At 49.6% G+C, this 23,680-nt stretch overlaps 1 protein-coding gene across 6 annotated transcripts in view; it reads left to right on the top strand.

The window, feature by feature from the left end:
• Positions 1-23,680, top strand: part of EPB41L4B (erythrocyte membrane protein band 4.1 like 4B) — a gene marked incomplete at its 5' end in the record, with an annotated part of 115,018 nt that overhangs the window by 47,393 nt on the left and 43,945 nt on the right. For 5 of the 6 annotated variants that reach the window (XM_081103438.1, XM_081103440.1, XM_081103437.1 and 2 more), the window contains 10 exons: positions 875-927; positions 5,353-5,473; positions 6,750-6,837; positions 6,997-7,085; positions 7,385-7,454; positions 7,581-7,750; positions 10,008-10,117; positions 11,447-11,477; positions 15,420-15,453; positions 19,202-19,266. In XM_081103438.1, the coding sequence (XP_080959564.1) occupies positions 875-927; positions 5,353-5,473; positions 6,750-6,837; positions 6,997-7,085; positions 7,385-7,454; positions 7,581-7,750; positions 10,008-10,117; positions 11,447-11,477; positions 15,420-15,453; positions 19,202-19,266 (831 nt within the window). Of the gene's footprint in view, positions 1-874; positions 928-5,352; positions 5,474-6,749; positions 6,838-6,996; positions 7,086-7,384; positions 7,455-7,580; positions 7,751-10,007; positions 10,118-11,446; positions 11,478-15,419; positions 15,454-19,201; positions 19,267-21,043; positions 22,687-23,680 lie in introns of those variants that run through there. The other variant, XM_081103441.1, reaches the window with a different exon arrangement.

The following is a 23,680-nucleotide window of genomic DNA, read 5'->3' as shown; positions in this document are numbered from 1 at the left end:
AATGGCAGACATCCTGCATTTGTATAGTACTTTGCAGTTTCCATGCACTTCAGCCTGATGTACTGACTGTACTTCAAAGCAGGTGGACGTTCTGGTCCCAGCACTGCCCCCTACTGGCTGGATGACCTTGGGCAAGGCAATCCTGCACTCTGCACCTCATCTCCAAATGGGGGATGGAGAACACTGGCGACACACCTCTTAGGGGTTTACAAACTTCGCACATTGACCAAATGGGGTAATATAGATGAAAGGCTTTGAAAACTATGAAGTGCTATACCAATGTATGTCATTATTATTTTTCTAACTCAATTGTCATGTGAAATACGAATGAGATCCCGATTTGCAGTAATTCCTGTCTATGGCTCAATCTCAGTTATACTTATGAGAATGCTTGAGTGTATCCAGCTGTCCTGGAACTGTCAGATACCATGTCTGTCTGCTTACTTTTAATATTATGACCTCGTTTCCAGAAGGATTTAAGGCAGCTTGGAAAGGTGCATGTACTATATCAAGATAAAATAAGTTTAAAAATAATAAGGCAAAGGGAAGGCTTCTCATTCTATTTCCCAAATTTCCCCATTTATTTATTTATTTTGCAAAATTGGCTAAAATTGCCCACTTGGTTGATAGAACCTAGACCTAGATTGGATTCTTTCACCGTATGATGAGAACTGACTTTGGGAAGTATGTAATGCAAGTCAGCTTGGTTGCATTATTTAATGTGGACAGCAGAACTAGAAACCAGAAAACAAGAATTATGACCTAAAGATCGCTACCTTCTGACCAGTGACTTGAATGACATTTTGTATAGTTATGAGTATTAAAGTCCATGTACAGAATTAATTTCTTTTCTTTCTTTCTTTTTTTTTTCAAGATTGAAATGCCCATATGAGACGGCTGTGGAATTAGCTGCTCTCTGTCTACAAGGTACATTGTTCCTTAGTGGTCCTTAGTATTCTGATGCCATTACTTCCATGCAACAAATGAGTGTCTGCTGTGTGCCAGGCACAGTGCGGTGCTTTGGGGGTATCAGTGAATACGATATGGTCTCCGTCCTCAAGTAGCTTGCAGTCCCATGAGGACCACATGGCAGGACCACATACTCTGTATGTACAGAGTACAGTGTCGTCCCTTTAGGAGTAGGGACCTGCAGAAGGCCTGCAAGAGGAGGGCTGGGGGAGGGGGGGGGGCGGTTACTAAGTGAATACCATCAAAGTAGAAAGGCATGTGCAGAGAGGTGCTAGCTGTTAAGAGGTGTCAGAGGGTGAGGGTCAAGAAGCTGGGTAGGTGGGCGCCTTTGGACCCCTTTAAAGAGCACGGATTTCATGCTGTCAACAGTAGGGCCTTTGGAGGCTGGTGTTGGGGGTGTAGTGAGGAGGTGTTGCTGTGATAAAAAGAAACTGATTAGGGCTGGGGGTTCAACACACACACACACACACACACACACACCCCAAAACAAACAACAGCATTGTCCATACTAGGAGAAGGACATGGACATTAGACTTAGGTGTGGAGAGAGAGGTCAGGGATGACTCAAGGTCGAAGAAGAGTTGGGCTCTGGTGGAGGAGACATGAGTGTAGGGCGTCTTGGCCGAGAGATGCCATTGGGACCTCCACTAGCTTTGTGAGTATGCACATCTGACTTGGTGAGAAACATCGACAGGGCGGTCATCGGCATGTGGGTGGGAATTGGATGGTAAAGGTTTGCCTGCATTGACTATTCCATCCATGTGATGCATTCAAATGCACAAGAAACCCTCACTTGCCACCGTCCCCGGCACTAATTGAGAGGATACTGGTGTGTAAATCGCACACAAGGAAATTCATCAGTACATCAGGTAGACATATGCTGTGGACTTGTTTACCAGTGTGCTCATTGGCTTCCACGGAATAATGAATTATTCATTCATAATTACTAATTATTTTTGAACATCGTAATAAGATCTGCCTTCTCACTTTTGTATTTACCAATTTCTTAAAAGTTGATCTCAAATGCTAAAGTCGGTACACGCTTAGTATAGAAAGTCGGGACAACAGCATAATAGACAAGTGGAAGGAAGGCAGGACCCCTGCGTCCTGCCAGCCACAGACAAACAGAGACTCTGTCTACGTGGTTAGAGTGGAGTGTTTAAAATGTAATTCTGTGCAGAGTCCTAGACACATTTTTTTGTATGATTTTCTACTTGGCATTTTTTAGTACATGCATTTTGTCATGTTTACACTCATCAAGATGGTTTTTAATGACTTCAGGTTATTCCCATTCTCTGATACTCTCATTCTTTAGTCAACATTCTTATCCTCTACTGGGGGCTTGGCATATAGTAGGCGCTCAGTAAGTGCAGAATGGATTGAATGAAGTTGAAGAGGCCCCCAAGGACTTTGATTGAAGGGGGAGCCTGCCCCTGAGGTATGAAGGCATTGGTGGTAGAGGGGACCATATTGTCATCTGCAACTGTCTTTGCCAAGTACAGTGCCAAATGCTTCACATCCATATGCAAACCCACACAGACATTCTAGTGATCTTCACAGTCTGGGCAAGCTGGCTCAGCTGTGGTCAACCTGAAAAGCAGGCTACCGCATTCACAGATGGGATGGGCAGCAGGGGGCTTGGAGAGACATAGATTCCTAATACTGCAGTCCTATGTAAGTGCCATAAGGATATGTAATGGCTTGGGGAACTTGGAAGTGGACTGTCCACTTTGACCGGGTGTGGATTTCCCCACCTTGTCAAGTAGCCTCCATCCACCCTGGAGTTTCTGAGTTGCCAGGAGGTCACACCATCAGGCTTGGTGGCCCAGCAGCAGATGTCAGGATGTGGTTAATGGGATGAAAGCAGCCATGTCAGACCTGGGGTCCCCAGTCCACTGGAGAGGTTTCTTCCTAAGGCCAGAGGCGCAATATGTAAACCTGTCTGTTGCCTTGAGTGATTAGAGGATGAGGCACACATCAATGCCCACTCCCCTTTGTCCCCCCCTGCCCCCCCCACCCCACCCCCGTGATGAGGGCATCACCACCTTCACCAAGTCCAGCTCTAGTAGAACTACATACCTTGCCCCGGAACCCATGCAGACCAGAACATCAGCTCTCCGTGAGCCCTTCCTGAAGAAACTACCCATCTGAGTTGGAGCCACATTAGTGTAATTTAGATGCAGTCGTTATGTGAGGCACAAATGAAAAGACTGGAGACTTAGACATGCAGGGTCTATGGGAAGTTCTTGTTCCGTGGTTCCTCCATGCCCCCTCTGCCCATCCCAACAGTGAATGCGGCAGCCTGCTTTCCAGTTCAACCACAGCTGAGCCACCTTGCCCTAGACCCGTGGTCGGCAAACCGCGGCTCGCGAGCCACATGCGGCTCTTTGGCCCCTTGAGTGTGGCTCTTCCACAAAATACCACGTGGGGGCACGCACGTACAGTGCGATTGAAACTTCGTGGCCCATGCACAGAAGTCGGTATTTTGTGGAAGAGCCACACTCAAGGGGCCAAAGAGCCGCATGTGGCTCGCGAGCCGCGGTTTGCCGAGCCACAGTTTGCCAACCACTGCGATTGTAAAGATCACTAGAGCATCTGTGTGGGTTTGCATAACGTGAAAGGTTGTGTTTCCTCCCGTGCTTGAGCCCTGCAGACATGTCTGGCTGTGGTGGCCCTTGAGTTAATGGCGCTTCCAGCGTTAGGATGCAGTGGCCTTGCGTAGAGGCTGTGCTCTTGGGGGAACTAAATTTCCGGTAGATTAGAAATTCAATTCAGGCAAAAAGAAGAATAAGGGAGGAAGGAAGGAATGATCATTAGTTGTGTGCCTGTGATCTTGTTCCGTCCTTGTAGCAGGTATTGTTTCACAGGTAAAGATCAGAGACCCAGGCGAAGTGGCTTGCCCAGGCCACACACATAGTATACGGCAGAGGTGGGCTCCCCCTCCTTGTCTGAGCTCTTTCCGCCCCCTCCACAGCGGGGCCCTGGCTGCAGAGTTCGCAGACTGAGGGAAGTGTCAGGTTGTTTTTTGTTTTTGTTTTTTTTTAAAATATATTTGTATTGATTTCAGAGAGGAGGGGAGAGGGAGAGAGAGATAGAAACATCAATGATGAGAGAGAATCATTGATCAGCTGCCTTCTGCACCCCCCCTACTGGGGATCAAGCCCGCAACCCAGGCATGTGCCCTTGACCGCAATCAAACCCGCGACCCTTCCTTCCCCAGGCCGACGCTCTAGCCCAACCTTGGGCAAACTATGGCCCGCTTGAAATGAATAAAACTAAAAAAAAAAAAAAAAAAAAAAGACCGTACCCTTTTATGTAATGATGTTTACTTTGAATTTATATTAGTTCACACAAACACTCCATCCATGCTTTTGTTCCGGCCCTCCGGTCCAGTTTAAGGACCCATTGTGGCCCTCGAGTCAAAAAGTTTGCCCACCCCTGCTCTAGCCACTGAGCCAAGCCGGCTAGGGCAGGTGTCAGGTTTTGCCAGCAGATTCTTGGAAAGCAGACATGCTATCTCACAATTGATCTCCCTCCGGCCCGTTTTAGCCCAGTCACAGGGAGGAGGGACGCCAGCCCCCTTGTGAGCCCCAGGGAACCCTTGTCATTGTCTGGCTTCTCTCTCCTGTGCTTGATGGTGCCAGGGGCCTTGTCCACACACAGCCACTAAGCGCAGGGCTCCACTGCCTCCCTTCCGCCCGTGGTGCAAGGGAAGAGTGGTTCCTATCAAGGAGATCTCTTCCCAGACTGCCCCCCTGGGCTTGGCAGGGGTACGTGGTGAGAGCAAGGACACTCGGTGGGGATCGCCCACGTGGCTGCCCCTCCTCTCTGCATGACTAGCTCCCTCCCTGGTTCTGCCTGAGCTGCAGCAGTTGCTCCTGCAGCCCTTACATCCCCTCCTCCTTCCCCGTCCCTCCCTCCTTCGCTCTCTCTCCCAACATATTTTCCCCCTGGATTCTGCATGTACTGAATTCTTGATTGGTCCTCTCAGCACTGCAGACCCTGGAGTGCTGCTCAGACCCACCTACTTCACGAGAGCTTTGTTAAATGAGTTTCTGGGCAGGTCCTCATTCCCTGCAGTTGCCTCTTTATTGCACATTCAGGCTCTACCACTTCGCGGGGGAAATATGCTCAGGGCCTCCCCGGCAGGAGCAATAATCGGGAGAAAGATAGGCATCACTAAGATGATGGTGTTGTGCCCCAGGGGAGGATTCTGAATGTACATGTGGGTACCGAGCGGGAGCCGGTCCTCCTGGAAGGAGAGCATTACACATTTGGGGTACCTGTGCTTTGTTACCGTGCAAAATGCCTTTGGACCTGGTTGCAGCAGCAACGAAAAGCACTCAATGTCTCCTGTTTTTCTCCTTCTTGTGACACTTGCAGCGGAGCTTGGGGAATGTGAGCTTCCAGAACACACCCCAGAGCTTGTGTCTGAGTTTCGGTTCATTCCAAATCAGACAGAAGCGATGGAATTCGATATCTTCCAGAGATGGAAAGAGTGCAGGTACCTTGACGCATTTATTTTGTGATATGTAAGCATTTGCACGATCCTTTCATCGACTGTAAAACTGCAGCCCCAACTCTCCACCTCTCTCCCGCGCTTCAGTCCTGTTTTTCCTAAGGCCCACATGACGTCTCTGTCTTTCTAGAGATGTACGGTAAGAACCGAAGCATATCCTGTTTCCCTGAATTATAGAGCCCAAGCCTGATTTGCTTGTTGCTGCCAGGAATGCCCCTTCTCTCCTGGCCTGAAGAAAGTGAAGGGGGAGGGAGGTGGGCGGGAGGAGGCTGCTTTGAAACATTCCCATACCTGGGTCTCTGTCCATGGTCTGAACGGCTAGAGTTAACTCTTCAGATGTAGCCCATGCTGTCCTACAGGGACACTCATAGCTGAGACCATGTGATTTCAGGACATGTGGTCACTGCAGCTAAAACCAGCCCTACCATTTATCTTTGGGCTTTTTCCTCCTTTCCCCCATAGACACCCCAGTCTGCCGCTTTTATGCCTGGGCTGCCAGTAGTGCCTCCGCTCACGTTTCCCAGACATTAGCCTCTCTTCCTTCCTGTCCCATCTTCCCCAAACTCTGCCTGTTCCAAGTCACTCTAGGACTCAGAACTCCTTCTGTCCCTCAGTCATTCTGAAGGGCATCTGACTTCTTTGAAAATGGAGAGTGACAGTGTGTTCTGTTTTTAAATTTTTTTTATAAATATACTTTTATTGATTTCAGAGAAGAAGGGAGAGGGAGGGCGATAGAAACATCATTGATGAGAGAGAATCATTGATTGGCTGTCTCCTGCACACACACCTCCCCCACCACCATCACCACTGGGGATCAAGCCCGCAACCCAGGCATGTGCCCTGATGGGGAATTGAGCCATGACCTCCTGGTTCATAGGTCGATGCTCAACCTCTGAGCCACACTGGCTGGGCTGTTAGTGCATTCTTGTATCACATAGAAATGTGTGGTTGCAGAGTCATCTGCGCCCCTGCACCCCCCGTCTCCCTCCTGCAGGCAGCTGTTGTGTTCTCCACCTTTCCTTTGCATATACATACCCGTACCTGCACACCAACAAATGCTTTCCTTAAGTATTCACATTATAAACACTGCTCTGTCATCTTCCTGTCCAGTGAACGTTCTGTCTGGAGGTGTGTTAGTATAAATGGGTGTCCCCCGTTCCTTTCATTGCTGCATAAAATCCCTCAGTGCATGGCTGTGCCCTTCAGAACCTCGTGGGTGTACGAGTTGCAGTTTACATGTCTTTCCATTGGTTTCTCTAAGGGGAAAGAGCCCTGCCCAGGCGGAGCTGTCCTATCTGAATAAAGCGAAGTGGCTGGAAATGTATGGGGTAGACATGCACGTTGTCAGGGTAAGAACTGGGTGCGTTCAGGTCCTTGGGTCTCGCTGTGCCCGAGCAGTGGGTAAACGATGGGCAAACGAAGTAATGTGGTGAGCGAACTGTTTTTGCATTCTGCTCTGTGACCACCTGTTAGAACCTTGTACCGATTGTCACTTCATTTATTTGTAGGGAAGAGATGGCTGTGAATATTCTCTTGGACTGACCCCGACAGGCATATTAATCTTTGAAGGAGCTAACAAAATAGGCTTATTCTTTTGGTAATTTAGTTTTGTCTAATATTAAAAATGTCTTTTCCTATTTTGTGGTGGAATTATATGTGATGGATGATTATTGAGGGCTATTTGCAATCCCCCCTCCCCCCGCTTCATTTTAAAGGCACACCATTCTCTGATATTTGTGGGTGTATGGCATTGGCAATGAAACCTCTGGATAATCACGCTTAAGTGAACGAATGATTCCTTAGCAAATCCAAGCTTTAAAAGTAGAGAGGAAACTGCGGTTTGACGTGTCGTTTTCCCTGCAGATTGTGCTTTTACAATGTTTTCTCTCTGGCCAGGCCTAAAATTACCAAAATGGACTTTAAAAAGAGCAAATTGACACTAGTGGTGGTGGAGGACGATGATCAGGTAAGCCTTGCTCCCGTCCTGCATCCCCCCTCCCCCCACCCCCCCAACCCCAGCCCCGCCGTGGATAATCCTTCATCCGCGTTCCTAACGCCCACCGACATGAGAACCCTGTGCTTCCCCTCGAAGGGCCGGGAGCAGGAGCACACGTTTGTGTTCCGCCTGGACAGCGCCAAGACCTGCAAGCACCTCTGGAAATGCGCAGTCGAGCATCACGCGTTCTTCCGACTGCGCACGCCAGGAAACAGCAAGTCGAACAGATCAGACTTCATCAGGCTGGGGTCCCGCTTCAGATTCAGGTAGGCACCGTCTCACAACACCACGCGGTGGTGATGTGTTCTGTGGGTGGAGCCCCCGGTCTGCCCCCAGAGGCTCGTGTTGGGCATCCTCCTGTCCCTGCCTCTCTAAGATCTGCCCTGGGGCTCTTCAGCCGCTGTTCTCCTTGATGGATTTGGGGGTAATAATAACAGAGTTGTTAGTAGCTGACATGTGGCTTGAACTAGCCTGTCTGTTTCAGGAAACACTAGCCACATGTGGCTATTTAGAGTCATTGATATTAAAGGGATTTTAACATGTAGTGGTTCAGTCTCACCAAGCAAGTTCGGGTGCTCAGAGCACGCAAGGCAGGTGGCTGCCGCGCTGGGCAGTGCAGCTGCAGGGCGTAGGCATCCCTGCGGAAAGCTCTGTGCACCGCGCTGCACCGGGCTCTGCATGTACCAGCTCGCAGTCCTCCCAACAGCCTTCGGAGGATAGGTCCTCTCATTATCCCCATTTTACAGATAAGGAAGCTAAAGGCCAGGGGTTACATAATCGGCCCAAAGGCACAGACTGTGAGTGCAGAGCCAAGATTCAACCCCACACTTTAAGTCGGGGTCTTACACTTGAACCACTACTCTATTGCGTTGCACATGCCCATGGCAGGAAATCCGGGGACACTGAAGAATGAGAGCAGGTTTCAACGTGTGTGTGAGTGGCTCCAGGCAGCCTCGGTAAATATTTGAATCTGAAAAGACCCTGAAAAAAAAACCCCACAGAATTTATTTTGATGAATTTTTACTTAGGATTCTGAGATGGTGTCTCTCAAAATGCTTGAAACCTCGCTGGGTGTTGGTTAAAAAGGAGGATTTATGACCTCACCTAAGACCTTCGTAACCAGAAGCTGTGGGCATCCACATGTACATGTATGAATAAAGCTGGGCAGGTACATTTTAAACGCGTTCCCAAGGTTGATTTCTGAGGCACATTTACTGATCTGAGAATAGCTCTTACAAGACCTGAGGCTTCACATGTTTCATAACCTCTGCCCACACGTGGCATGTCCTTGAACTCTGTTTAAAGTGCCAACAGATCTGCTCATTTCAGATTTATCTACTGTGCAAGGGGTTGGCTGTGCACTTGTGTTTAAAGAGTTACTGTGTTTGAATGTATTTTTAAAAAAAAAAAATTTTTATTGATTTTAGAGAGAGAGAACGGGAGAGGGAGAGAGAGAGAGAAACACACTTCGATATATGAGGAATCATCAATCAGTTGCCTCCCATACACACCCCAACCGGGGTCTGAACCCACAACCTGGGCCTGTGTCCTGACTGGGAATCGAACCAGTGACCTTTAGGTGCCCAGGACGACACTCAGCAAACCGAACCACACCAGCCAGGGCTGTTTGCATGTATTTTCAAATGCTGCAAGGCAGGGGGCAAAAACCAGGTCCTTTCTGAGAATAGACTCATGGGGTTCTGGGGAGGATGGAGAATGTCAGCCTGCAAAGGTTAGCGGAGACATCGCCGGGGATGCTGACATCTGCTCGAGTCGGAGTGAGGAGGAATGGCCTGCGGGGGTGGTGGCCAAGGCAGGATTTCCCATCCTGGGAGGCAGCTCCCCCAGGAGTTGGCCCAGACCAAGCTCAGGCTCCCTTCTGCTCTTTGAAGAGAAGCTTAGAAGGAAAGGGGAGTTTGGAGATGAGGTTGGTCCTGGGAGGCCCTTAGAGCAGGTGGCCAGTGGCTCCTTCCATGTGATAAATCCTAAACCGAGAGTGGCTGGAATGAGGCCATGACAGCTCAGACACAAACAGCATGCCCCCTGGACACTGGGCAGCTCCTTGGTTGAGACCCAGAAAGCCTTGGTGAGAGACCAGTGTTTCTCTCGGCATGGCAAGCAAAGCCAAGGTTTAGGTAAATGGTCATTGATAACAGCCTTTTAAACGATTTAAATGTCTGCATAATTTGTTTCATGAGAGGTTATTATACGTGCCAGCCAGTATTCTCTTAGTGAAACATTCCAGGTACTGGAACCTGCTTGGTTTGTGCAGCCAAGTAGCCGGTACCTAAATTGCACGTTTTGTCCTTTGATGGAAGTGCCTGCCTCTATCCTACGGCCTGGATTTGGCAAAGCTGATTTTGTTTCCAAATGGAAGGCAAAACTTTGTGTGTTCTTCGACACACGAGTCACAATAAGTTGGAATTGACACTGGAACTCTGGGAAACAAGGCTCACTTTCAGATATGTGTAAGGTACTGATACTCTGATATGGGTGACGTGCAATAAAATATTTACCTTCCAGTGGGCGGACGGAATATCAGGCGACTCACGGGGCCCGGTTACGAAGAACCAGCACCTTCGAGAGGAAGCCTAGTAAACGCTACCCATCCCGGAGACATTCGACATTCAAAGGTTGTGTGCTCTCCACTCTGCCTTGGGATTTGACGTTATGCTTTATCTGGTTAATCCCCGAGGAACTTGGGGAGGCAGATTTTTTAAAAATCCTTTCTAATTTCTCCTCAGAGAACCATTTTAAAAAAATATGTTTTAAGCCCCAGTCTATTTGGCTCAGTGGACAGAGCCTCGGCCTGCAGACCAAAGGGTCCCAGGTTCGATTCCAGTCAAGGGCACTTGCCTGGCTTGCGGGCTCGGTCCAATGTGCAGGAGGCAGCCCATCAGTGATTCCTTCTCATCATTGATGTTTCTATCTCTCTCTCTTCCTTTCTCTTCCTCTCTGAAATCAATAAAAATATATTTTAAACAAATGTTTTTGATTTTTAGAGAGAGAGAGATAGAAACACGAATAAGAGAGGGGAAACATCCATCGGCTGCCTTCTGCACACCCCTACTGGGGATCGAGCCTGAAACCCAGGCATGTGCCCTGACTGGGAATCACACCGGGGACCACTTGGTGCATGCATTGATGCTCAACCCCTGAGCCACACCGGCTGGCCAGTGAAGCAGATTTTGAAGGCACTTCCTATTGTTCTGCTTTGCCATGCTAAAGCTTTTTTTTTTTTTTTTAATTATAGTGACATATAATATTGTATTAGTATTTTAGCTGTTGTCACCTTACACCTCTCTGTCTGGGTCTTGGTGTGGCTGCCCCAGAGGGGAGGGCCCATCCTAATGCTTGGCCCCTGCGATGGCCGAGAGCTCCCTCATGCTCCAGGTTCTGTGTTTCTCCTCCACCTCTGTCCTGGTCTCCATCCTCTTTGTCCTCCTTTATTTTACTGACAGCTTCTCCAGCCAGAGTTCTGGCATCTCTGGGAAGCTTTGAATGGTTCTCCACGCTGCATTTTTTTGAAACAAAGTAGAGTCTAGATAAGCCGTGCCTCTTGGCGTGGCCCCTTCCACAGACGCACAGCCTGCGCCTGTCATAGTGGCTGCCCTGCACCCAAGAGGTTCATGCTTGTATTTTAGCCATGAACACCTTACACCTCTCTGTCTGGGTCAAGGCTGGGAGCTCTTTGAGAGCCAGGGCTGTGTCCAGTCCTTCTGCAGCCCAGAGCCCCTGGCCCTGGGCACGCACGCAGAGGGCAGGGCTCCGGGGAAAGAACACGTACTTTTCCTCTCGAAAGGAGAAGCAGCTGCGTGGAGACTCTGCCTCCTGACACTGAGGCTGCTCTTAGATCACAGGCGTCGTCCCCCCCTCCCTCCCCGCCCCCCCGCACCTTGTCATCGCGCGGTAAAAGTGAGAAAGCTCTCTAAAATGTCGTGCTCTCTGTTTTTGTTTTAAAGCAAGCAACCCGGTGATAGCTGCTCAGCTCTGGTAAGTGCCCCCAGGCCCTGGGGTGCAGCTGTTTTCTCTCGTATATTTACTTTCAATATTGACTTTTTCCTTGATACAATTAAATCGCTGAGTGCGTCTGCTGATTTTCTTTTTTTCCTTTTCTGCTGCCTGGCTGTACCATCCCCCTGGCTCTCCATGAGTACACAGGAGAAGGTTTCAAGACCGTTGTTGTTTTAGAAAACACAGCTGCCTTGTTTGAGTAGCTCTGTGCTTTGTTTGCCCTAACAGTGGGTGACAAAGGTGAAAGGAATGCGCCCAGCACAGGGTGCTCATGGCATTGCAGGCAGCGGTGGGAAGGGAAGGCCGTGCTCATGAGCAAAAACTGCAAGAGCAGATGCAGGATTCGCTCTGTGATGGGCAGGTTTCATCGTCATACAGGGTAGAAGACCTTTATTAAGCACTTTATTGAAATTCCTGTAGGAAAAAGAACTTGTCAGAAGACTGAAACTCTAGCACAGGAGCCAACCAACTTTTTCTGTAGCCAGATAGGAAATACTTTAAATATATTTTTATTGATTTCAAAGAGGAAGGGAGAGGGAGAGGGAGAGAGAGAGAGAAACGTCAGTGATGAGAGAGAATCATTGATTGGCTGCCTCCTGCACGCCACCTACTGAGAATCGAGCCCGCCACCTGGGCATGTGCCCTTGACCAGAATTGAACCTGGGACCTTTCAGTCTGAAGGCCAGCATTCTATCTACTGAGCTAAACTGACTAGGGCCAGATAGGAAATACTTTAGACTTTGCAGGCTGGGCTGTTGCTTTTACAAGGTACGCTGTCGCTGGAGCAACAGAGCCACCAGAGCCATATGTAAATGAAGGAATAGGTCTGTGAGCCAATCAAACGTGACCACAATCACAGGTAGGCCAGGGAGTGGTTTACAGCCACTTCCCCATCACAGGTATTCTGGATCTTTCCTGTTCATTGGAATCACCTGGTCAGCTTTGAAGAGTCCCTGTCAGCCAGGCCACACCTCAGGCTAAGGGACAATCTGAGGGTGGGGCCCAGGCACCTGTGGTTTTGAAAGCCCCCAGGTGATTCTAGTGAGCAGCCAGGTAAGCACCCTCCTCCTATCTTGAATGTGCCTCCTTTTCTCCCCCTGAAACAACTGTGTTCTTAAGGGAGTTTTGACTTATTAGTGGACAGGCTGGTAGAGAATCACAGAATGTAGTTGTTTCAACTCTTGCATCCAAGCTCCAAGGACTGACCAGTAGCCCAGTTTAGTTAGCCCAGTGGTTCTCAACCTTCTGGCCCTTTAAATACAGTTCCTCATGTTGTGACCCAACCATAAAATTATTTTCGTTGCTACTTCATAACTGTTCTGTTGCTACTGTTATGAATCGTAATGTAAATATCTGATATGCAGGATGGTCTTAGGCGACCCCTGTGAAAGGGTCGTTCGACCGCCAAAGGGGTCGCGGCCCACAGGTTGAGAAGCGCTGATAGCCTTTCAGCCGTCGGAGGTACAGGCCTCAGGCTGCCAGGGAGCATGGTCTTTGAGATCACAGTTGGGCTGTGCCATGCACTCTGGACGAGGCGGAGCCAGTAGCCGAAACCCTTGTTGGTGGGGAGATCCCTGCCGGGGATCAGGAGACTGGCCCCAGCGTGGCTCTCACCCAGCTCTGGGGCCTTGGCCTCCCCCTTTCTGGGCCTCCTCTTTCTCACTTGAAAACAAGGAGGCTGGACTGGATCAATGTTCTTTTCAAGGTTTTTTAGGCCCCCAGAAGAAACATGCCATAGAGAACAGAGGGATGTGGAGAACATAGAGAACTGGGGACAAAGCAGAGTGGGGAGGGAGGGGGCCAGCACCTGCTGCTCGTCCACCCCTCCCCCCAGTACCCCAAGGCTCCACGTCCCCACAAGCTGGCCCCTTGTATATCACACAGCTGGAAACTCAGCCTCCAGTCTTTGATTTCAAACTACCTGCAGGGCATTCTGCTGGGGCCAAGGGTCCAGCGCTGTGTCTAGGTTCACTTCTCAGCACCTGAGGAAGGGGGTTCCAGGGTCCTGCTCCCCACCCTCTCCCCGGGCGGGAGGAGGTAGCACGGTTCTGCATGGGTTAGCTCAGCCTCCAGGCTTTGCCCTGTTTCTAGCATCCCTGCGGCAGGTAGTATATGCTAACAGTATTGGCTCCCTTCCCTGCCCTTCAGCATGTCTCGCTTTTAATTCTCAGGGGTTTGTGCGTTACAGTGTTTCTTTCCTTTGCTGTTTAGGGAAGTGATTGTTTTGTGTGTTGGCTGTTCCCTAATAAAATTACATTTGTCACTTAGCGTCTAGTGATTACATATATTGGAAACCAAAACAAACTAAAAAAAAAACACAAAAAACCCTCCCAAAAAATAAATAAAAGAAACCCCAAGTAAAGATACCCTTTAGGAACAAATGAGCTAATAACCACTGTTCGCAGCTGTTTGATTGTTCTCGGCAGCCTGTGGAGCCAGGGTGAGGAGGATTGCTGTGGGAGCCAGGGATAAAATTGCGCTCTGGGCTGCAGAGGTGATATGGGCAAATAGCACCTTGCAGAACACTTAACCTTCCTGCTGCAATCCGGCCGGAGGTGAACCTGGCCCGGAGCCTGGCTCCGTGCCCTGGCCCCCTCGGAGAACTGGAACACAGCGCCATTTAGACCCCAGCAAGGCTCGTAACAATGACACGCTTCCCTCTCATTGCTGGAGAAGCAGTAAGCCTTGATTTCAAGCGCAGCGCCCTGGCAACACAGCCCGGTGGTGGTGTTGCATGAGGGATGCCAAGCCTGCATACTAAATAACACGTTATGTTTTACACCGACCGTCCACCCTTTTTTTAGAGTAGTTACACCTAAGAGTCCCATCAAAATAGGATTATGCACAAGGACCCTGAACCTTCTTGGCTTAGTGCAGTGGTCGGCAAACTGCGGCCCCTTGAGTGTGGCTCTTCCACAAAATACCACGTGTGGGCGCGCACGTTCAGTGCGATTGAAACTTCGTGGCCACACTCAAGTGGCCAAAGAGCCGCATGTGGCTCTTGAGCCACAGTTTGCCGACCGCTGGCTTAGTGGAAACAATATAGACTTTAGGATCGAGCAGATGTCCATTCCAGTCCTGGCTCTGCCAGTGAGTGATTCACTGGCTGACCTTGGGGTTTCCTAACCTCTCTGTTAGGCAGTCATTCCTTTCTCTATAAAATGAGGTGGTGGCATTCATTGACCTCCTCACCTTGCTGCGTGGATTAAATAACAACAGATGTGAGGTTCCCAGGACAGAGCCTTACATGGAATGAACATTCCAAGGTGGTGGCCAGCTCACGGCTTCGTTGTTGTTGGCCGTGGGGCCCAGAGAGGCAGGTGCTCGGAAGGTGCTGGTGGCTTTCCCTTCAGCTTGAACGTCAGGGGCTGCCGGAGCCCCGCCCCACCCAGCAGTGCCGGGGCAGGGCTGGAGTGGGAGCCTAAATGACTGGGTTTGCCTCATTGGAATGACCTTCATTTTGCCACCAAAACTTGACATCACAACCAGGATTCTGGAATAGTAGCCATTTGCTTCTACTTGTGAGCTCTATTGTGACAAATGAAAGTTGCTGTTTGGTTTTTCCAGTTATGAGCTCATTTAAGCAGCTAATCAAAAAGAAATAGTATCTATGAAAGTTCCTAACAGAGTAGATAGGGCTTAGGATTGCTTTATGATTGTTAAATACAGGCATACCTTGTTTTATTGCGCTTCACTGATGCTGCAGGTTTGGTTTTGTGTGTGTGTGTGTGTGTTTTGTTTGTACACATTGAAGGCAAGGCCCTCTACCAGCAAGAAGGTTACGACTCACTTTATTGTGAGACTTGCTTTATTGAGCTGGTCTGGAACCGAACCTGCAATATCTCAGAGGTCTGCCTGTAAATCAGTAATGATGCTGCTTTACAACCTATTACATTGTAATTTTTCTTTTCTTTCCTTTAGCTCTAAAACAAATCCTGAAGTCCATAATTACCAGGTAAGATACTGCTTTTAAAGGTTTTTATGTTATACTTCTTAAAGCTTTTAAACTTTCCACACTGAGCAGTTGTTTATAGACAGATTTTTAAAGAAATAATAACAATATGGTTTTTTGAGAAAACGGAGAGAGGAGCATCTCCTTCCCCAACCCCCTACCCCCACTCCCTCCTCCCCACCTGCTTCCTCTTGATCATCTGAGCTGCCTGTTTCTCTTCACCGTGTCAGCTGGCAAGCAGTAGGGACAGATGTTGACAGTCTGGGGGGTCAGACAGACTCTGAGTGGCACTCAAGTGAGGCCACTTCATGTCCAAGTGTGTTCTAGGCCCAGGAGATGTGAGCCCCTTGAGGTGTGCCTCCAGGAAAGGATGTCTGGCCACACGTTTGAGAAATGTTGCGTCCTTCATGACCTTTTAGATTTTACAGTGTCCACTGGGGTGTCCAGCATACTGAGAAATCCTGCAAGAAAGACATGTTGTTTTTTTCAATCCAGTGTTTCCCAAGATCATTTGATTATTGGGCACCTCCCCCCCCCCCAATAAAAACACTAGCTTCTCTCCTCACCCCCCACTGCCCACCCCCTTTTCTCTGGTGGTGTACCAAATAACATCGATGCAGCAATGGCCTCTGGAACCTCCTTGGTAAGTCATTGGGCTGGGCCTGTTCTGCAGCAGGGGCACAGAGCCGTTGCCATGGCTGGCGGTCTGCTCTTTCCCAGGGTGGCCAACAGGGCCAAACCCTGTGCCTGCCCACCCATCTCTCCCCGTGGGTAACTCTCACTGGCCGTTCAGTCTTTTGCAACCTGGCGGCGACTTCCTTTCCTACATTTCTTTCTCACCGCTACTCATCACAACATATGCCCAGATCTCAGAGTATTACATCATTGTTGCCCCCTAATTTCTTCCCGCCATGCCTTGGACCATACTCGTCTACCTGGAATTCCTTTGCCTCCTGTCTGGAGAGAGCCCGCCTCAGAAGCCATCTCCTTCCCAGAGCCTCTCTGGCCCTCTTCACTGGAGGTCACCAGCACCAGTGGTTCCCAGCCCTGCCCCACCGTCTGGCAAGCTTCAAACCAATGACCGGGGCTGGGGCCTCCCCCTGCGGGCACTGAATTGGGAGTCTGGGTATGAGAGAGCGTGAGCTCCAGAGGTGCTTGTCACGAGCGGCCAGCTGGGGAACCCTGGTGGGCGAGGTGCCCTCACTTCCTCCATTGTCATGTGTTTGCCTACAAGAGGCAGCATCCACGTCTGATGACCTCCCAACTTGGGATCAGCTTTCTTGTCCTGGGCGTTGTGGATGTCTAAGGGGCACGACGTGCCCAGGTGTCTGTGCCCTGTCACCAATCTGGTTTTGCGTGTCACAGGAACAAAGCGACTTTATCATGAGTCCGCATTGGAGCCTTGTTCTAACTAGTCTCATTCTTGATCTTCTGTTTCTAGATACTAATTCCTCAGGTGGGGGTGGGTCCCCAGGTACATTATCTTTACGAGGGCTCCACATTATGCTGCAGAAGAAATTTGTAGTATTGTCTTCCGTACCTGAAGTCATCTTCCCGCTGTGCAGAGCCTGCCCGTGGCTTCCAGGTTTAGGGAATGACACCTGAAGGAACTTTGCACCTGCCAGAGGACGGGCCGGTTTCCTGATCTCCTGGCCTTCTTTAGGTTCTTGAATCTTCTTATTCAGATTGGTTTTTGTTTGTTTTTGAGGGGTTTTCGGGTGTGAGTGGCTGGAATGTTGGGGGGGAAGGGAAGAGTTGTTGGGGATTACTGTGTGAGTGACAGGAAAAAGTAACTGAAGCAAAGCCGTCCTAGCTCAGCGCCGCCCCGGCCGTCCTCCCCCCCAGCCTCGTGGGTGAGCGCGCCCTGCACGCTCTGCTCACGGTGCGCGGCGAGGCGCTTGTTTGTTGCAATCAGATCTACAGAATCTGTTTCCTACGCATTGTTGTTCTCAGCATTTTTGGCAACCACCGGACCTCTGTGCCTCGCTGCTCCCAGAGGTTCTGCTTTGCTCTGTCAAGGATCGGGAGTCAACGGACCGGGAAGAGAACATCCTGGGAAGTGGCCCGATAAGCATCTGAGTGCTGAGAAAGGGCTTCAGGAGGATGGGATGGGATTGCAGCGTGTCTTATTCTGAGCTCAGCAAGGCTAGCCAGCTGCAGAGGATGGATTGCTGTGTTCCCGCTGAGGACGCTCCTGGCATTTGGGGAGGGACGGTTCTTCCTTGTTTGGGACTGTCCCTGGAGCTACAGGATGTTTAGTTTCCCTCTTCTCTGCCCAGTCGTTAAAGGTAACCCCCCTGTGGTTTTGACAAGCAAAAATGCACATAGATATTTCCAGTTGTCCCCAGGGAACATAACTGCCCCGATTGAAAACCTTCTGGGTTAACATGAAAAAAATACTCCTGGGCAGCTTGTAAGTTGCCAGAGGACACCAAGGAACGGTCTGGAGTATCCTTCTTCTGGGTCCTTGTGGATACAGTACCCACGCCGTCTCCCAGGAATCTGATGTGGTTGTGTTTGAAGAGAGGGAATAGAAGGGCCGTTTCTAATCTGTTCCTCTTTTTTCTTGAAGACCCCGTTGCTGGAGCCTCACTTGGGGCCAGAACAGTTAGGCTTTGGGCAAATCTTCTCAACTCTGGGGTTCTGTATCCCCTCAGAGGGCAACGTGAAGAGAGTGCATCGGGGAGACTCTAAAGCCCTGGTCAGCCCGCCCATTCTGCTGTGGAGGGGTTTCCTCCAGATCCATTCTCCTGCAGCGCTTCCTATCGGGGCCTGCCGACTTAGCTTGCTGACAGGCGTCTCGGAAAGAGAGAGGCCTCTGGAATACAGAACAGGCAGCAGGGAGGGCATGTGGGGTCTGAGGAAACAGAATTGCTGAGAATTTTCCATAACAGAGAGTAGCCTTCTGCTTATTAACCAGAGCAGCAGGGGAGGGAGACGAAGGGGAGGAAATAATTAAGAGAGCGATGGTGGCAAGACTGGAGTGGCTTAAATGTCAGGCGGGCCTAATTTGCCAGGTAGAAAGTTTAGCCTTGAGAAGCACCCTGGCTTCTGGCTATGTCTGGGACCGCTGCCCTCTGCAGGCCAGACGTGGATGGGCACCCGCCACCCAGCCAGCCCCAGCCAGTCTTCCCTGGGTCATTTTGTGGGTCATCAGCCTGGATCTCTGTGCCCATCTTCAAGTGGACCAATTTCTTCCCTCCGTTTTGTCACGATAATAAGTGGTCTGGATGATTTGGGGGGTATTTGGGGTCATGCTTTAGAAAATGATTTTTACTGTTCAAACAAGGGAGAAGGCGTGTTCCCACAGCCTATGGTGCCCCTTCCCGTCCTGGTCTGTGTGTGTGCAGACGTAGATGTTACCCACGGTTGCCGGCATTTCCAGCAGTGACAGAAATGGTTTCTGAACATTGCCGACCAGCCTCCCTGTCTTTCTGGCACCTTCCGTCTGTTCCCTTGTTCCCTCGGGAGAGGTGATTGTGGCCTGTCCTGGGCACTCTCGGGGGGACCCTTTCAAGGCCGATGCCTTCCCCTTTCTTCCTGGGCAGCTTCCCAGCCCCAGCCTTTGTCCAGGGGAAATGTGATCGTCCTGGGAAATGTCCCCCCCCCACCCCCCAGGCTCCCCGCCAGCGTTCGGTTATAGCCTTTCCATTCACAGCCCCTTAGGTGGATGCCAGTAAAAGAGAAAGTGAATGAAGACCATTGAAATCAGAAGGTCATCGAGTAATCACATTTGGTGTTTTCTTTCTAGCCTCAGTATCATCCCAATATTCACCCCAGCCAGCCACGGTGGCACCCTCACTCTCCAAACGTCAGGTAAGTGCCTGAGCTCACAGAGCCGCCCCTACACAAGTTCTTTTCTCTGAAAAGTTCAGCTTCTACTGAGTCATGAGTTAAAGTTCTGCATCAGCAGTCGCCGTGAAGAGTGGCCTTGTCACGGCCGAGATAAATCCTGAGCAAAGCAGAGGCAGTCAGCGAGACTCTGGATTTGCTCAAGTTATGCTTTCTGACACCAAAATGCAAAATGAATTGGGCCAGGATTTTTGTTGTGTTTTGTTTTTTTAAGTCATTCTAACCTCCGAAATTTTGAGTTTGGTTTTGTGTTAGAAGTGTTACTTAAAATGTCTAAGTAGCATTTCCCTGTCCTGAGAATTCATTTATAAAAATATGACTAAATCGTGGAGATTTTTGTTGTGGATTTTTTGGACAGAGGTTTTTTGGTGTTTTTTTTTTCAGGGGTGGAGTGAGGGCTTCCTTTTTTGTGGCAACGGATCTTTTTTTCTAAACCCAGGGGTCAGTGACCTTTTTTCCGTAAAGGGCCAGATAGTCGGTACTTTCGGCTTTGTGGTCTCCTCACAGCTGCCCAGCTCTGCCATTGTAGCCAGAAAGCAGCTACGGCCAGTGTGGAAGTGCATGGGTGTGGCTGTGCGCCAATAAAACTTACTTACGGTAATAAGCGGCGAGTGGGCAGTGCCTGCTCCCCTCGGCCCTAACCCACCACGACCCTTCCCAACTACACCGGCACCTGCCTTGTGTTTGTAGTCAGGCTCGAGAGCGTTTTCATGCCAGCTTTGTCAAGGCAAACGTTCCTTTTAAGACCAGCTTTCATGGGTGTTTCTGTTTAAGAAGCTCTCTTAGAAACATGGCTGGTGAGTTCCGTGCGCACGGTTATTTCTTGGCGAGGCAGCCTTGCTCTGCGAGAAAGCGCCGAGGCTGGAGTGATGGGACCAGCTCTGGTCAGAGCAGGGCAGGCGGGGGCACCTGGTTCTTGACAGTTCTGACCACGCTTGGGGGGGACCCTGTGGGACAACAGTGCGGTTTTAGCATAAACACGTGATACTTGTGTAACTTCCAAAGCAAGTCAGACTGGTGGAGTAATGATTCTCAACGTTTCTGGATTGCAAAGGCAGTTTATTTTGCAGACGTGAGAAACAGAAGAGGTTTATAGAAACGCTATTTTTAATAGCCTTGTTTTGACAGAATTTTACGCTCCTTGCTGCTGAGTATATCATATTAGTTTCCTTCGGAGGCATGACCCCGCCCAGCATTCCACAGGGTCATTCTGAAGAAGGCTGGTACCAAGCTCCTCTCGGTGGCCCGCCTGCCTGGGAGCGTGTGAATGCAGATTCACGGGCCCCCGCACCTGCTGTATCAGAATCTCCGATGGGGCCCAGCATTTTGTGTTTTATCAGGCCCTACAGAGAGTTAGAGAGGCGCTGTCTGAGATACCTACCCGAGGAAAAGAGAGCTCATTGTTCCAACACTTTTGGCAAATGCTGCATAAGACATTCACAGGGCACATGCACATAACAGCCTGAGACGTCCCCTAGCAAAGGCACCTTTTCCACCTTGACCTGGCTTCCCCCAGACCGACCTTGCGGGGATGATGGCCCAGCCATAGACAGAGCTTTTCTCCCCTTGGAAGCGGGTAGATGACCTGCAGCAGAACATCCATCTGTTTCCGCTTGTAAGCCGTTCCCGTTCCTGTCGTTCGTGGTTTACCCCGCCCAGTCCCTTGGTGCTCATGTTGTCTCTCTCTTTTCTGAGTTTCCTTCCATCCCCCCACTAACCATTCACTCTGCAAACGAAACAGGCCATCCTTTGAGGATGACAGGCCGCGTTGGAAAGCGCCGGCCAGTGCAGACGACAGCCATCTCGATTATGTCCACAACCAGAACCAGAAGAACTTAGGAGGCGTGCAGAATGTGGTGTGTCGCGATAAACTCATGACTGCGCTTTGAGGGACCGGCCATCTCACTTCCATGCTCCATCCCCGTTGCATTCCATCCCATGAAAGGTGTCTGGGCGTCGCGTGGCTGCGCTTGTAAAGGTGTCTGAGGGATAGTGCTGAAAGGTGTTTTCCGTGCCCGTGTAAATATTGGAAAGTACTCCCCATAGCTAGTCCCAACGTACTGTTGACTGCATTCTCAATAAAATGAAGGTAGGTAAAGGCTCAGGAATCACGTTGATGTTCTGATTTTAAAATTGGAGTAAAAGTCTATGTGTATTGTATTGCTATGTACCTGATATTTCTTTGTTATTTAATGAGTGGGACCAAATAAAACCAGGGAAACGTGGGAAGATAGCTCTGCAGAGAGTACCAGTGATATGGTGGGGATGGAGATGGCTGGGGTGTGGTCTTAGACAAGCCATTGCCCCTTCCCGGCCTCATGTTCCTCATCAGAAAAGACTGGGTTGGACTAATCGATCGTCAAGGTCCTTTCCAACTCTGAAATTCCGTGATCCATTTGAAATACAGTATTTCTAGGCTGAGGCTATAACATGCAAACGATCTCATAGGAAAATGGCAACATCCCCTTCTTTAATGGAGGCCACCCCATCCAGAAGCTAAATGAAGTGTACGGACTGGTTAGATGTTATACCATGCAGGGAGACTCTGAATTTCAGGTCCGAGGACAGTTTAGCCACTTGGAGTTTTAGAGATTTGACTAATCATAAGCTGCATAGCATCCATTTTGGTAGGATTTGCTGCTCGAGAACAAGAATAATTTTTTAACGTCTTAATGATTGGTGCTGCTAACTTGCATGATTGCAGAAGACATGATTATGGATAGATGCTGTCGGAATTTGTAGAACTTGAGGGTTGGGTTTTTACCCCAGACATCACTCTTTTATGACGCTACATGCCATCTCAGACACATATGGCGTAAGATTTTAACGACGTTGTGCCAAAGCATTCTGTAGATGAGGATAGGAGGGGTGTTGCACAGTCTTTTGCTAGAACCAGAAAATTAATTTGTTGTCTTTTAGGGTAGAACTAGTACCAGTATATTTATTTTCCCCCATTTCAAGCCACGAGTCAAACATCATTTCTCTTCATAGGTAGGCCTGAGATGTTTTTCCTTAGAATTTTTGTGAAATCAGTTCCCGTGCCATTTTTATATATGTCATTGTAAATTCGGCCCATTTCAAGCCTTTAACAGCATGTCTTGACATCCCTTGAGAATTTTATTGCTGAAATCTGAAAATTTTCTTTGGTTACCACAAAACCCTCTCCAGAAGGAGGGAATCGGCTGGCGCACCCTGCACAGTGGGGTCTGTGTCGTAGAAACTCCCCCCCAAGACATTTGTTTACAAGTATATTCCTGATGCTCCATATGTCCTGATGTTCCGTGTCTGTGCTGCGTCCAAATAAATGTGTTCTGAAGCTTTTAATCTTATTGATACGTTTTTACAAATGTGTTTCCCAAGAATAAAGATTATTCTTGCTCGTTGTGACTCGATCTTCATTTTGTGCTGGCAGAAGGAACATTTGTGGGGGACGTAGGGGATGTGACCATGCACTCTCAGGTGGCACGGAGCAGCTCCTGCTACTGCCCTTGGGGGAGTGGCTCTCGCAGGCAGTGGCGGAGCCATGTCCTCATCGGGAGCAGCTCTGGGGAAGGAGCCTGGCCCTGGTCCCAGGTGGCAGTGGGTGTGTCCTATCGCAGTCCTGTCGTGAGCACAGGCCTGTGTCCGGGACACACAGGACAAGCTGCTGTTCCTGGGAAGTGACTTCCAGCCCTGTGTCTGTGGCCCCTGGAGACTGTGTACTCTGTCTAATGCATCTAATAAATACCTTGTGCTTAAAGCAACGTGTGTGGGCTCAGTTGTCTGTAACCGAGAAAGTCTAACCCCTTTTGCATGCTTCCGGCCTCCTCATGGTTAAGTCACGTGGACACTGTTTATTCCTCGGCTGCGTGGACCTCTGTCTGCCACACTGGATGGTGGTGGTGACTCATCAGCTTCTGGGAGCTCTGTGCCCTTGGCTTCTGTGGTGTCTGAGTCTCCGGCCCTGGGACTTTTTCTTCGGTTTTTGTACCTCCTGTCATCCTCTGAACTATTGCTCTTTCCCAGGAGTCCCTCCTCTGCCCACTGCTCTCCTCACTGTCATGTCTCCCTGGGTCTTCTCATCCCATCGTGACCTTATGGTGCTGCCGACACTGAAACCATTCTCTCTCCCTCAGACGAGACTGGCATTTCAACTCGTATATTCCAGGTACACCGCAAACTCCACGTGCCAAAAATTTACATTTCCCCTCTCTTATTACCAAAAGGGAAAAAAGTTTACCCCAGGTCTCTCTTTTTTACCCACGGTAAAAACTTCTATATCATTGGCATCTCCTCTTCCTGTCGCCACGCGTATCCAGGAGCCCTCTCCTTGGTATTTTGTTCAGCCGCCTTCTCTCTTTGCCGCTGACCTTGATCTTTCCTCTGGCTGCGAGGTGCT

This window comes from Myotis nattereri (genome assembly GCF_964212035.1).
Source record: "Myotis nattereri genome assembly, chromosome: 12".
Classification (NCBI taxonomy): Eukaryota; Metazoa; Chordata; class Mammalia; order Chiroptera; family Vespertilionidae; genus Myotis; species Myotis nattereri.
This window is presented reverse-complemented; position numbering and strand designations above follow the sequence as displayed.